The sequence below is a fragment of the Oryx dammah genome, unplaced genomic scaffold (genome assembly GCF_014754425.2).
Source record: "Oryx dammah isolate SB20612 unplaced genomic scaffold, SCBI_Odam_1.1 HiC_scaffold_1, whole genome shotgun sequence".
Classification (NCBI taxonomy): domain Eukaryota; kingdom Metazoa; phylum Chordata; class Mammalia; order Artiodactyla; family Bovidae; genus Oryx; species Oryx dammah.
Window position 1 is genome coordinate 73479098 of NW_024070185.1, and position 14562 is coordinate 73493659.

The 14562-nt window shown below is 51.5% G+C and overlaps 1 protein-coding gene across 1 annotated transcript in view; it reads right to left on the reverse strand.

Moving 5' to 3' along the window:
• Nucleotides 1–14562, reverse strand: part of LOC120866179 (beta-1,4-galactosyltransferase 1) — a 53005-nt gene that overhangs the window by 15424 nt on the left and 23019 nt on the right. Inside the window, exon 2 of the mRNA XM_040243741.1 lies at nucleotides 7813–8048. Within this exon, the coding sequence (XP_040099675.1) occupies nucleotides 7813–8048 (236 nt within the window). The remainder of the gene's footprint in view (nucleotides 1–7812; nucleotides 8049–14562) is intronic.

Sequence of the window (14562 nt, forward strand, 5' to 3'; positions counted from 1 at the left end):
GGTCTAATCACCAGGCAAATCCTGTGGTTAAGGCAAGTGCAGCCTTTCCCTGATGGTAACAGGAGACAGATGACCAACTACCGAAAGCCACAGTGCCAACTGCCCAAGTTCTCACAGTTTCTAGAAAACCCACCAAACCACCCTGGCTTCCCTGGATATCAGGCCCTCATGTGAACACCAGCACACATATCCCCTGACCATGATGGCTTGGGGGCTGACTACCTGGCCCCTCTGCCACCAAAAGACAAAGCAGCAAAGAGGTTGGAAACACAAACCCTAAGCCCAGAGTCTCAAAGAATCAGAATTTCTATGGGATGGGAGAAACAATTTTGCTCCTATACATATTCCCTGCTCATCGCACCACTCCTCCCCTCCACAATAGCTACAGTAACCCACAGGCTCTCGAGCCCACAGATCCAGAGGCAGGTCTGCAGGCAGTGGAAATCTCTGCAGAAATACCCTTTTGCATGCTTCTCTGTGCCCCTTCAGACTCTAAGAGGAAAGACCCAGGACAAATGGGTGGCAGACAAGCAGAGGAAGCTCTGGCCAGGCAGCCATGCAGCAGGACTGACCAGCAAGCCTCAGGAGGGTAGACAGGCTGGCTGTGAGGGGATCTCCAGAGAATTGCTGGGATTACACAAACGCTGAGTCTGTGGCGGGATAATATCCACTGACCCATTATTTCACAGCAGTTGGGTCCCTGGCTTTGAACCTTAATAATACAGGAGCCCTGAGTTCGGACAAGGCCCTCAATAAAACCTGGGTCAGAGACTTAAGCTCTTCTCCCAGTGAGTGAAGGAAAGGTGCCCTCCAGGGTCTGTTGCAGGGAGGGGGTAGTCCTCTTGTTTGCCACAGTAATTACTCACAAGAGAGGGCATATCCTTGGCCCCTGACAGAGTAGAACACAGGTCAGAGCCATAAGGTCCCTTCAGAGAGAACAGAACTAATAAAACAGCCAAGCAAGGACTCTGGGCAAGGTAAACACAGAAAACAATTTTAAAACTTCAGTTCTACAGCAGGATGTCTGCCTCTCTCCCAGGGCCTACAGCACTGAGATGAGATTTTCTGCCGAAAAACACTCAGAAAATAAAGGCTTCGTTTTCAAGAAAGCAATTTGGCCACTTATATTATAAACCATAGAAATGTTTACACCATTTCTGAACCCATAGTCTTGTATCTGAAAATCTAGCCTAGGGAAATGAATCTAAATATGGAAGAAGCAAGCACAGAATAAGCCACAAACTGAAAGATGTTCATTACAGTCTTATTTACACAACTGAGAAAGTGAAAATTACCTAAATGCCTTCTAACAGAGGAATGTCTACACTAATTATGGTGGAACTACATGCTCAACTATTATGAAGGCATGGAAAGTGATGATTATGAAGACTATGAAATAACATGGGAAGATGTTGATGATATAGAATTTAAGGAAAAAAAGCAAGGTACAAAAGTATACACACATACAGTATGAGCTCAACTCCGGCTTGATTTTAATGCAAAGTCTCTTTGACCTTTGCACAACAGCCAGGCTCCCACCAGCCTCAGCATTTCTGAGTGAGCCCACAGGGGCCAGGGCCCTGCCTGGGAAACCCCAGGGCCCGGGATGGCACATGCTCAGGATCATTTGCACAGCTTCCCCCTGTCCAGCAGCGCCTGGGCTCTGGACTGGATCTGGGGGCATGTGGACATTACCAGGGTGGCGGCAGTGGTGGCAGCGGCGGCAGCAGTCGCAGCGGTAGTAAGGTCGGCATTCCTCTCTCTCTCTAGGAGGTGAAGGGCACAGAAGAGGAGCAGGTGGAGAGCAAGAAGCATATCACAGAGAGGAGGTCCTCCTTCAGCTTGCTTTGCTACAAACAGGATTAACAAGGAAAAGCAAAGGGCCCCCACTAGAAGGAAAAAAAGAAAAAAGAGACAAGGGTGGCTGCAAGGGAGAGACGTGAGGAAGAGAGGCAAGGGTCTGGGCTGTGGCCACCCTGGTTCCAAGGCAAAGGCACATTCCTAGTAAGTGGTCAGTCCCCATCACAAAGTCATGGGGGAATGACATTTCCCAGGACAATGCCCAGGGAGGCAAATCACCAGCTCAGGCAAGTACTTGTAAGTGCTGCTTCAACATGATCCCTGGAGGCTGGAGTGAGCCACAGACAGAGCAAGGGGAAACACACAGCAAAGGAAATGACCAGTCACTAGGGCAGCACGTGTGCAGCAGTGGGATGCGGGTATCTACAGCCGTCCCACAAAAGGTCCCAGTGCCCAGAGAAAGGGGCTGCTGCAGAATGGGGCCCGTCCCACCCCTCCCCAGCCCTACTCCTGCATACCTCAATCTGGGTGCTGACAGCTTAGGCAGGAAATGTAAGGCAGGGAGGTGGATGGCAAACAGACACAATCAAGATGGAAACCAACCCAGGGGGATGTCTCAGGCCCAGGCAGCTGTCCTCCAGAGCTTCACTCTAACTGTCTTGGCCTCATTTAGGAATCAGCTGCCTGGCCCAGGGACAGAGGTAAGCAGCCGAGGAGGGTAACAGAGGCTCTCACTCACTGAGGGTGCCAGGGGCTGTCTCCAAACCTGCCCACTCTTGGTCTCAGACAAGCAGCTTAGAACCACCTCACGACTGTACACAGATGAGAAGGAAGAGGGAAAAAACTCCAAAGCTGGACGGAGACTCTTCTGATGGGAGCTGGGGCCTCCGTTCAGGCCAGGTTTTACCCATAACCATGACAACTGGGCCAGCCTCCTGGGGGTTCTGAGGCTGCTACTCCCAAGCCACTGTCCTCTTCTCGTGACTCAGTGGGACTCAGGGGGGACACCGCCAAGTGGAAATGGAGCTGCTCCTCAGTGAGGAACAGACACATGGCAAGGTGAGGCATTCCAGGGGCTGCAGGTGATTTCTGTCCTAGCTCTGCTGCCTGGCCATCGCGAGACCCCCAGCAAGCTGCTCCCCTCTGGGAGTCTTCCCTCAGCAGGAATGGTGTGGAGGAGGGGCACCCATTGCCTCACTGAGGGCTGTCAGGGTCAAAACTCAAACTTTGAGACTGTGAAAGAGGCTCAGTCCAGAAGACCATCATGTATTATGAACATCAACCACCACAGGGCTAAAGTGGGGTCTCTGCTGGGCAGGAAGCTTTGATGGGGCAGAGGGGAGAAGGCCATGCAGGTTCCCAGGGGTCATGACCTGGCCTGGAGGGGAAAGGAGGCTTCACATCTCAGGTTCTCACTTGCCAGAGAGCCAGGAGCAAGGGGTCCTGTCCCGAGAGCAGCTCTGGCTCCACACGCTAACCCTGGATGAAGCACAGAGCCTGGTGGTCAGGGAGACAAGGGAGTCAGGCCTGAGGGATGTGGGTCTCGGGGCCGTAGGGGCGGGGAAGGCCCCCACACAGGCAAACACTCCTCTCCCCTCACTAGAAAGTACTCTGCGGCTTGGAAGCAGCCCAGATGGAGAAGGCAGCACAGTTCCACTCCAAGTCTTTGCAGAGCTAAGGGGAGGGCCTTCCATGGTGGCCAGAAAGCAAGCAATCAGGGGAGGGAAGGGAGGCACGCAGGATGGAGGTATTTGGTGCAGCATGAGCAGAGGCCCAGGAGGGAGCGTGTCTCAGGGATGGTGGTGAGTCCAGCGCGGCATGCAGAGACCTGAGGGGAAGTGGCGGCAGGTCTCAGTCTGGGGGCCAAGCTCAGGCTTCCATGCCCTTCAGACCCTCGCCTGTGGGCGAGGACATAATGGAGTTTAGAGAGGGCATGCCATGGTCGGAGCTAGAAAAACTGAGTGAGCGCAGAGGCACCAGACCTACAAACAGAATCAGAGACAGATCCTGGGCCCTGTTTCTGGGGCAAGGTGCTGCCACGGCTACTACGAACCCACTTGCATTTGTCATCCGTTTGGTAATTCCCCTAGTGGCTTATCTCACAAACATCCTGTATTTCTTATTAGAGTTAGGGCTGCCAGGTGGTGACCTGCCTTCCCTTTGCCCTTGGTGGTTTTATAGTTTCCTTTCTCAATGAAAGTATAAGGAAGTGAGGTGTGCACCCCACCTCCCATCTGCTAAAATATCTTAGTGTCCTCCTCTGTACCTGCGCTGGACCTCAGGTAGGATATCTGAGCCTCAGAGTAGCACCCTTGGCTCTGAAAGGCTGGACCTGCCAGAACCCTAACAGGATGTCCAGCTGCCGGCGGGCGAAGGCAGGAGGAGGGCTGGACACTGAGAACAGACAGCAATGCTGCTGCTTCTCCAGGCTCATCAACCCTCCACCCCTCTTCTTGTGAGATGCAAGTTATCATGGTGATTGGAGGGGACTAGACCAAAAGAAAGTGGTCAACAGCTGAGGATCATGGGGCAGGAGCCATAGAAGCCCATGAAAGCTCACCCCTGTGGGCAGAGCCCGAGACACAACCCTTCTCTGACGAAGCTGGCAGGTGGGCCATGGTCCCTAAGTTCACGACTTTCTGCTCCCATGGAGAACCCAAGAATGGGAGGGAGGGTCTCGATCCTGGTACTCAGCAGGCGTTAAACAGGAGGCAGGGAGAACAGTAGAGAGTTTATCACCATAGTCCGGGTCAGAGAAAACAGGCAGGAAGAAGGGGGACAGTGGGGGTTGGGGGGAGAAGGAACTCAAAGCAGCTAATGTTTACGGAGGGTTCCCCGTGTGCCAGGTGTGTGCGTCACAGCCCCGTCCCGTGTGTGTGAAGGACTGCAGCCTTCCCCTCCCATGAATGAGGAAACCGAGCTGTGAAGGACTTGAGTCCAAGGTCACTGAGCTGGGAAGGGGCAGAGCCGACACCCAGGCAGTCTGAGCCTGGAGCTCACTGCCAGTCCTGGACACCCAGCTCTGAGGAGGAGGGACTAAGTGCCCTTGAGAAGGGAACTGGTGCTAACGTGCTGAGAGGGCGCTAGGACACGGGACTGGGCTCAGAGCTGCAGCCCTACTGTGGCTTATGTGCCTTCCTACCAGTCCCTTCTTCCCATCCCTGAGCCTCAGTTTCCTCGTCAGCAAAACAGATGAGAACAGAACTCTCTGTTCTGTACCTCAGGGGTACAGGGGAATCCCAGCAAAGAATGAACGGGAAGTCAGGGATAGAGGTGGGGACACAGCCCCCACTTCAAGTAGAACATGCTGTGACCCAATGTGACCCACTATGGATGCAGGGCTAGGCAGCATTTCAACGTGGCAAGGGGAGGTTTTGTTCTTAAAAACCTACCTGAGAACCTGAGGACTAGATGTCTCAGGGGCCTCTCCTATTTTAGGCGATTTCTCTTCTTAAATTGGGTGTGTGTTGGGGCAGGGGCAGTGAATGAAGTGTCAAGATGACAGCAGGGTGTCTGAGACAGGAAGACGCTAAGAGGCCTAGCTGCTCAACAAATGGTACACAAAACCCAAGCCAGATGCTCTGAATCGGAGCATCTAATTGTAACACAGGAACGTGGGAAGGTTCTAAGTTGTAGAGAGGGTACGTTCCAAATGTTTCCCCTCCCACCTCTTTCAAGGTTTGGGTTTTCCTATCATCGCTTTATTATGGATTTCTTATAGATACCACACAAGATGTCCTTTGCTGGAAAGGTAGGGGCAACTTCAGGTTTCTTTATGACTTGGTTACCTGGAAGTCAGATCACATTTTTCCAAAGGAATAATCAGGGCGGAGCTGGAGCAGAAGAAATAAGATTAGCTGGGGGAGAGGGAGATAAAGGAAATGATTTTCTCAAGGCGGAAAGTTAACCCTTGGAAGAGTAGAAAAAGATGAAGAAATGAAAAGACATGGACTAGGGCAGAGGGTAGGGGTGGGGGGGTGGTGGTGGTGAGGTGGAGATGATTATACTGACCAAACTAGAGGAAAAAAAAAAAGAGAGGTGTAAAGGTTTGAAAAATGAAAAATAAAATCTTTCTGATGCTGAGATACACATGGGAGAAAACAGGAGTTGGGGGTGTTTCTCAGCATCCTAGGGAAAGTGAGGAGGTGGGAGAAGAGGAGGCCTGCTTTCCCCCAGTGTTCAATTCACGGAATAGCTGTCACTCGAGATGATTCTTGGAAGGCGGTTCCTCCAGTCAGATGAGCTCAGGAAACGTGCTGAGTTCCCTCTGGAGGCTGTCATGTGCACCAGGACACTGAAGGCTCTGCAGGAACAAAACCTGCTTCACGTTGTCCCCAGCATCCCTCAAATGCATGTGACCTCAGATCCCCATTTCAGAGAGCACACTTGGGGAGAAGTCCCGTCTTGGGCAGTGACCGGTGTGAGCCGGCACAGCGGTACCGCTGGTCCAAGCTGGCTTGCCTATTTATTGTTCTGCCAGCCTGGACTGGGGCAGGCAGGAGGAAATAGCTGGTGTAAGACATGTGGAAATCTGTTGTTTGAAACTTGGGTAATATCTATATCAATCCTGCCATAGGAACTTAGGACAGCGGCTAAATTTTACGGTTCCAATATACGTTTGACTTTATAATTGAATGAGGCAATCTCACTTTTACCTACAATACAACCTTTCTATACATTAGCATTTTCCACTCCGGCCCCAAAGTCTTCCTTGATCAGAGTTACCTAAATCCAAACACTTGGCATCATCACTAACTCTCTTTAACACTCTTTACCCAAGCATTTTAATCTATACAGTTTATATGCCACCCAGACCACAGCTGTCTAACTTCTGTTCAGGCAGATTTGTGGGAGGCTATTAGATACCTTGATGAAACAATCTGCCACAGTATCTACAGAGTATCACTCATCTACCGGTATAACAATTATCAATGAGGGAAAGGAGAGGCAGCTGGCGTGGCTTATGCTTAGTAATCCCTGCTGGCCTGGCAACTGTGGCTTCCTCTTCCAGGCGCTCAAAACCAGTGCTTTAATAACGGGCTCCTGAATCCTACCACGATCGACACGTGCACACTGGCATCAGACAAGTGTTCCTTGACAGCAGGGCTTTTTTTAAACAAATACTCGTTGGACTGAAGGGGCTTGGATTTTGCAGGGCATATACCTATTCTCTCTTACATAATACAAATATTCTTCCATAATAAAGCCCAACTGTCTGGCTATCTTACAAGCAGATTTTCTTGGGGCTGTGGTCTGTGCCTCACTTGGCCAAGGCCCTCCAACAGCCTTGAGGGGTTTTGCCTGCCACCTGTTCTCCCACCTTGAGATTCAGTTCTTGAGATTATTAGCAAATTGTTCCCTTGAAGGGTCCCACTTGCCATAAAGGAGGATGGAAGCTTCAGGACAGGTAGAACTAGGAAACTTCGTCGTTTCTTTAGTATCTCTCTGCTCTGTCCTGGCAGTGCTCAGAAATGCCTAATGGACACATTGCTGTTTCTAGCTTTTCTTCTGGTCCAAGGAACATTCACAAAGTCCCTCAGTTTTGATGGAAGCTGTCAGCTGCTAACAATCTTTCTATTCAAACTAACTTACTACAAGAAGATCCATAGTTTATCTTGATGTGAAATGGACACGGGGCCTTTTAGAAATGGAAATGTATATACTCTGTCTCTTCAAAGGAATTTCAATGGAATTTAGTAGACAGATAAGTTAGATGTGGTATTCCACCTGGGAGGTTATAGTCTAAAGGTGGGAATTTAAGTATTCAGGCTAAACTTGAAATACCAAAGTTAAATTCTTGGATGGGGGTAGGGGGAACTATACAGCATTTAGTTCATTTGCACCTGAGGGTGGTATGGTAGAATTTCAAAATGCCAGATGTCTAAAAAATTACTTCTATTCCTTCACCCCTCATCACTCACATATCTGAGTACATAAGTGCCCGCGCGCACACACACACGACATACATACGTCCACGCCTTCCCTCCCTCCCTCCATCCCCCCAGACCTCACCTGGTTGATAACATAGATGCCATAGTCTAACTGCTGACGCTGCAGGATTGGGTGCAAGTAATACAGCCAGTACTTGAGGTGTTCCTGCCGGTTGCGGAATGGAATGATGATGGCCACCTTGTGAGGAGAGATGCAGTCCGTGGGGCTGTAGCGACCCCCCAACTTCACCTTCGGGTTCTGCTGCTCCACAAGCTTCAGGTCCACAGGTATGTTAAATTCAATCAGCATGGGGCCGACTAGAGAGGTGGGGGAAAGGAGAAGACATCAGGCTCCAGGACTGCCTCAGGAAGCCATCCCTGGGGAGGCAGTACGGCCACGGAAAAGGCTCCCAGGCCAAGCACTAGGTACCATGTCCAGCACCAGCGTGACCAACCATCTGGGAAAACCTTTCAGTCCCAGCAAACCCAGACAGCTGGTCACCCTCTGAAGCACTCTCCTATCCCCAGGACCCACTCAGACTCTTACATTGCTCAACTGAAAAAATGGAAATGGAGTAATTCTTGCTCAGATTTCCGGACAAGCTGTTGTAAGGATCAGAGAGCACGGTTGAGAAAGCACTTTCTTAGAAATCCTGACGTTGAAACTTAACTCTGCCACCTCCCAGCTGTGTGGCCTTGGACAAACAACTTACATCATCTCTCTGAACCTAACCTAATTGGAAGGGAAGTGTGCATGTGTGTTGAGGAGTTCAGTGTTGAGGAAATCAGCCTAAAGTCAGAAGGCAGCAGTGAGTGGCATGGGTTACCCATGTGTGGGGAAGGGATGTGATGTACGAATGAAACAAACTTGATGGGGAGGGGCTGGAGGAACTCGGGAAACAGAGAAGGAACAGCCAGAAAGAACACCAAAAAAGAACGCTTAGATAAGTAGTGGATGAAGAAGGGAGGAAAAGTCAGGGGAGACTCCACAAAGATTCTGTCCTGGAAGAACATGGCTCCAAATGAGAGAATTAAGTTCCCTAGTGCCTCAGATGGCAAAGAATCCTCCTGCAATAAGGGAGACCTGGGTTCGATCCCTGGGTTGGGAAGATCCCCTGGAGGAGGGCATGGCAACCCACTCCAGTACTCTTGCCTAGAGAATCCCCATGGACAGAAGAGCCTGGAGGGCTGCGGTCCATGAGGTCGCCAAGAGTCAGACATGACTGAGCGACTAAGTATAGCACATAAAAGTAAGAGAGCTGGGGCTTAGAGGAAAAACTGATGAGACCCAGATGGTGGATTCTGAGGTAGTGACAGGTTAGGAGAGGAAAAGGTCAAAGTCAAGATCCAGATACAGGAATGAACGTCCCCGCCTCCTAAGTAGAAACAGGTGGAGCCGAGAGAAGACTCCAAGTCTGAGGACCGCTCCTGCCACAGCACACAAGGGGAGGGCAGGAGAAAGAGGCCCAGGGACAGACAGGGGATGGTGGACAGAGTGAACATTTCAAACCAGGTCCCCAGTATTCCCGGTAGGCCAGACTTTCTCAAAGTGGATTCCAGGAACCACTAGTCCCAGTAAGATGCTCAATGGAAAAACAGGCTCCCCTGGTCAAAGAAGTCTGGGAACCTTGCAAACTAAATCTTGCTTCTGGAAGGTCATAACGCACACCAAAAGCTCTGAGGAGCTGTGCAGTCAAGAAACCCCATTCAGGGACTTCCCCAGTGGTCCAGTGGCTAAGACTCCACGCTTCCAATGTAGGGGATCCTGGTTCGATCCCTGGTCTGGAAACTAGCGCCCACATGCCACAACTAAGCTCGCAGGATGCGACTAAAGATCCCACATGCTGCAGTGAAGATCAAAGACTCTGGGTTCTACAATTAAGACCTAGAGCAGCCAAATAAACTCTTTAAAAAAGAGAAAGAAACCCCATTCCCTTTATCTAACCCACCACTTCTTAAACTTACTTAGCCACAGAACCATTTTATCAGTGAACACGCTTTGGGAACCATTACTCTAGCCTAACCAACTTTACCTGTGAAGCAAACCATCCACAGGAACAAAGGAAGGAAACTACACACAACAGAACAGAGGCCAGACCCTGATCTTAAGCTCAGAGCGAGTTCCCCTGAAACATGCTGGTGAGGACCACCCGGGGGCCACTGCGGCCCTCTGGTGCTCTGCTGGCTTGTCAATGGCATGTGACTTTGTCTGAGCACCTCTTGTCTTCATGGATCACTCACCCTCCCGAGATGCGGCAGCGCAAGGAAAGGAAGCTATGACTCGCTCCTCTGGCCTGTCAGCAGGTGTGAACCTGCCGTCTCTTCTTCCTCTCGCCTCTCCTGGATCCCTGGGACTCCTCACCACTTCCCTCCCTGACACCGACCCAGTTCCATCCTCACAGGACCTGCTCCCAATAGTCCTTTTTCTTCCAAGACACAGCTCGGATCCTACCATTTTCCTGATAAAACCCTCCAATGTCTCTAAGGCCACGATCTTGGACCATGTAGGGTTAAGCCTCTTAGCTCCCCCTCCCTTCCCGCCCCTATAAATTGTGTCTGTGCCCACACTTTCCCCTCTGCCAGAAATGCCCTTCCCTCTTTCCTCTAATGGCACTGAGAGACCAGAATCTTCAAACTGAAGCCCCAATCTGGCCTTGTCCTTTATCTCTACTCCTTCCCACAGAGCTCAGATGGCAGACCCCCTGGGCAGAAGGGGATCTTTAGGGATCAAAAGCCCTGGTCTCGGACTTCCCTTGTGGCACAGTGGATGTGGATCCACCTGCCAATGCAGGAGACATGGGTTTGATCCCTGGTCCAGGAAGATTCCACATGCCGTGGAGCAACTAAGCCCAGCACACAACTACTGAGCCTGTGCTCTAGAACAAGAGAAACCATTGCAAGGAGAAGCCCCTGCTCTCCACAACCAGAGAAAGCTCTCACGCAGCATCGAAGACCCTGTGCAACAAAAACAAAACCAAAAAGCCCTGGTCTCTCCCTAGCCACGCACATGGTCTCTGGAGGAACAGAGGCCTCACAGACCAGTCCCTCCCATGACTGCCTGTTGCCTCAGCCCCAAACTCCCATGGTGCCCTCCAGTGAGTAGGTCCTACGTCCTAGAGCTAAGTAAGGGGTCGGCGTGACCATTTTCTTCACACTGATCATCAAAATCAAGTGAGGCAATCAGTAAAAATATGGAATCTCAGGCCTCTGCCCTAGGGAGTCTGACTTGTCAGATCTCGGGAAGGACCCACGTAAATAACAAGCAGCCAAAGCAATTCTTTCTGGACAAATTGGGTGGTGGGAGCAGACAGGGCCAGCCTGTGCATCTTCACAAGCTTGGGGCCTTCAGGGAGGTAGTAGCCCTTTCCCACGAGGTCCCGCAGGCCTGGGTTGCCTGACTCCCCAGCCGTGGGCACAGCCTTCTAGGAGGCCCTGATGCACAGGGCACTTGTGAAAAACAAGAAGAAAAGATCGGTGCTCGGGTTCTTCTCACTTCAGGAGGCCCCATGACATCTGCACTCCATCCACAGCCTGCCCCACCTTCGGTTCGGAAGATGCAGCTAAACATATCTTCATTTTCGGGAACCCAAAGGGCATCTGGACTGTCACTCTACCAACTTTCTCACAACTTCTGAAACCAACCCAGGAAAGAGATATTTTACACTTGGGCTGCCTGGCCTCCCTGGAGCAGACACCTGCAGGCTTAAAGCATCTTAATCTCGTCCCTTCAGTGGCTCTAGGAAGACAGCGGTGAGGCAGTTTCCTGGTCAGAAAAAGGCTGCCTGGGCCCTAGCTCAGCTCTGCCAGTGACTTCCTGGATGATCTTTGGGTGACAACCATCCACTCTCAGGATACTGGTTTCCAGTTGTAAATTCCAGGGGTTGGAACTCAAATGAACACTTACTTAACCTCATCACTTCCACCAACCACCACCACCACCACCACCACCGAGGGCCAACCAGCTTCTGCTCCAGAGTTTCTTCAGCAACTGATAACACTGTCCACCCAATTATGGGAGCTGATAACCTCCCTCCCCTTCCTTTAATCCCAGAGTGTGTGTGTGTGCGCACACACACACACACACACACGGTATTAATAGCATGTGACCACCCATCCATGGGAACCTACTCAAGCATCAAGCCAGAGTCTTTCTGAAGTGTTTGTTTAATGTAAACAGTTCCCGTGGTGTGTCGAGGCCACTTTCAATTCGTTTCAATCAATACTTTCTGGACATCCACTGTGAACCGGGTCGGGGAGGTGGGAGGTGATGATGGGATGGACACGACAGTTCCTGACCTCGAGGCACTCCCTGCTGAAAAGGGCAGGACCCATGTGAAAACTACTCTGGCTCAAGGCTGTCTAAGGGACTGGCTGTCCCAGCGGCTCCACGCAGAGCTTGATCACCAAACAGCCTCTTCTCACTCCCTGCTCCTCCCTGTGCCCGTCTTACAGCCCTGCCGTGTCTCCCACATGGATGGGAAGAGTGAACCCCGGCCCTTCCTGCCCAATCTGACAATTCTTTTCCCCACCTTCCCTCCTCGAAGCTGCCACTGCTCTGAGAACCCTCCAGCTCACAACCCTGAGATGGGTCAGGGCTCAGCAGCCGTGGAGGCTCCTGACCTGGAGCCGAGTGCCTTCCTGGGTCTGGAGCCAGGTGGGAAGCCTCCCCACGTGCCCTACTCACCTCCTGCCATGTGGCAGGGGCTGTCCTGGGCAGCACACCTGGCTCTGTCCTAATGACAAAGTCTAAGCGCTCAGACTCCAGGAGGGCAGTGACTAGCTCTGCCCGGAACCTCGGGGACTTGCCAGCCAGTCTCAGAGACACCATGGGGGGAGAGGCGTGAGGAGGAGGCAGAAAGCTGAGCCAAGGCCCCCTTGCTGGGTGGCGCATGGCGGTGCTACCACAAACTCTTGGCCCCGCTGGGTCGGCTTGTGTGTTTTCTTGGCTCTGAGAGCCGGGAGGCAGGGTTACGTAAGCAGATGAGCAGATGTGAGCCTGTCCTCAGCTCCTCCTGCTAAAGCTCCGCCACGTGGGCCTCTCAGCTGGGAGTCTAGGTCACGGCCTTGCGTGTAAGTCGCTCAATAACTTCAATGTGTGAGCTCAACTCAGACAAATTCCACTGCTCCCTAGTCCAGCACAGCAAACCCAAACACACACGCACCCCTCATCAGAAGCCCTGCAGATCAAGAGCCAGCCCAGCATGGATGCCCTGCCACCCTGCCAGCCAAGCCACTGGTTCACTCCTCTGGCATCAGCCAAAGAGGCTGGAACATCCAGTCACGGCTTCCCATCTGAGCACCTGATTGGTCAAGACAGTCCTCGGCCTGAAGTGGGGTGATGACAATGGTTCACCAGCCCGAGATGGTGAATGTAAATGGTTAACGTAAGGGCTATGTGGGGCTTCCCAGGTGGCTCAGTGGTAAAGACTCTGCCTGCAATGCAGGAGCCACAGGAAACACAGGTTCTTGGGTAGGGAAGATCCCCTGGAGAAGGAAACAGCAGCCTCCTCCAGTATTCTTGCCTGGAAAATCCCATGGACAGAGGAGCCTGGGGGGGCTACAGTCCAAGTCCCTACACGACTGAGCAACTGAACAACAACAAAAGATGATGTAAGTGGTCCCTCATTAAGCTCAAAGCAATCAGTATATCAGAATGCCAGTTCTTCCCAAAGGAAGTGCTTCTTACTCATTAAATGTTAAGAGCCCCTTTCTTTTAGGAAATGAGCACAGTGGATTTTAATGTTGGATTGATTGTTTTTTTAATTTAAATTAAAAAAAAAAAACAAAAACAAAAAACCCTTACTTGGCAACCAGGGTTGCTTGACTCCCCAGTTTTAAAAAAAATTTTCCTGAGTGATGAAATTCACATTTTCGGGAACTAGCCAATGCCCAGAACTTTGTGACTCAACCAGCTGAGATGTTGGAATCTCTTTCTTGGCCAAGCCTGAGACCTAACAACATGGCACAGCCCCTCTTCAAACCATCCCTCCCGCAGCCCACCCCTCAGCTCCCCTGTGGTGTTGCTCCTCGGACTCTTGTTGTGGGTGAGCCATTTTCCTCTGTACCAACCTTCCAAAGACCTGATGTAGGCTGGAAGCTGAACTAGGCACTATCAAATCCCCAGGCACAGGAATGACAGCTGTCTGCAGTGGTCTTATCAACCCACAGTGCCCCTTGTGACTGCAGGCTAGAAATGAGAAGCAACGTCTACGGCAAGGGGCCGTCCCTCCAACAACTTCGTTATCACCAATCCAACAGCTGCCTGGCCACAGCTCAAACATCACCTCTCCTGGGAAGCCTTCTCAGACCACTCAAGGTTGGTTCTTCCTCTTCCTTTGTTAAAGACTCACAGCACCATGTCCATTTAAGCATGCACCTAGTTAGCACACACCACTTGCCAGTTGGTGCCAGGCATGCAAGCAGCGGGGGATGGGTTAAGAAGAAGTCTTTGCCCTTGGCCAGGAGGGAGACTGGCAATGCAAATACAATGCCGAGGGTGATAGTGGTGAGAATAGAGGAAACGGCACAAAGGAAGGGGAGTCAACTCTGGGGCCGGGGAACAGAGTCAAGGAAAGCTCTGCAGAGAAGCAGCTGACTCTACCGGCTCCCTCAGCTCCACCCCGGGAGGACAGTCATGAGTGTCCACTTGGCTGCCGTGGACATGGAGTACGCCAACAAACCTGAGCCCAATGGACGGTGCGCAGTTGTTCTCCCTGCCACCAGTGCAAGAAACAAAGAGGATTTCAATAAACCTTGAGAAAACGTGATGAAGGTTTAACGTACAAGAAAACACGAGAGAACGTGATGAAGGAGGACAGGACAGAAAGCCACC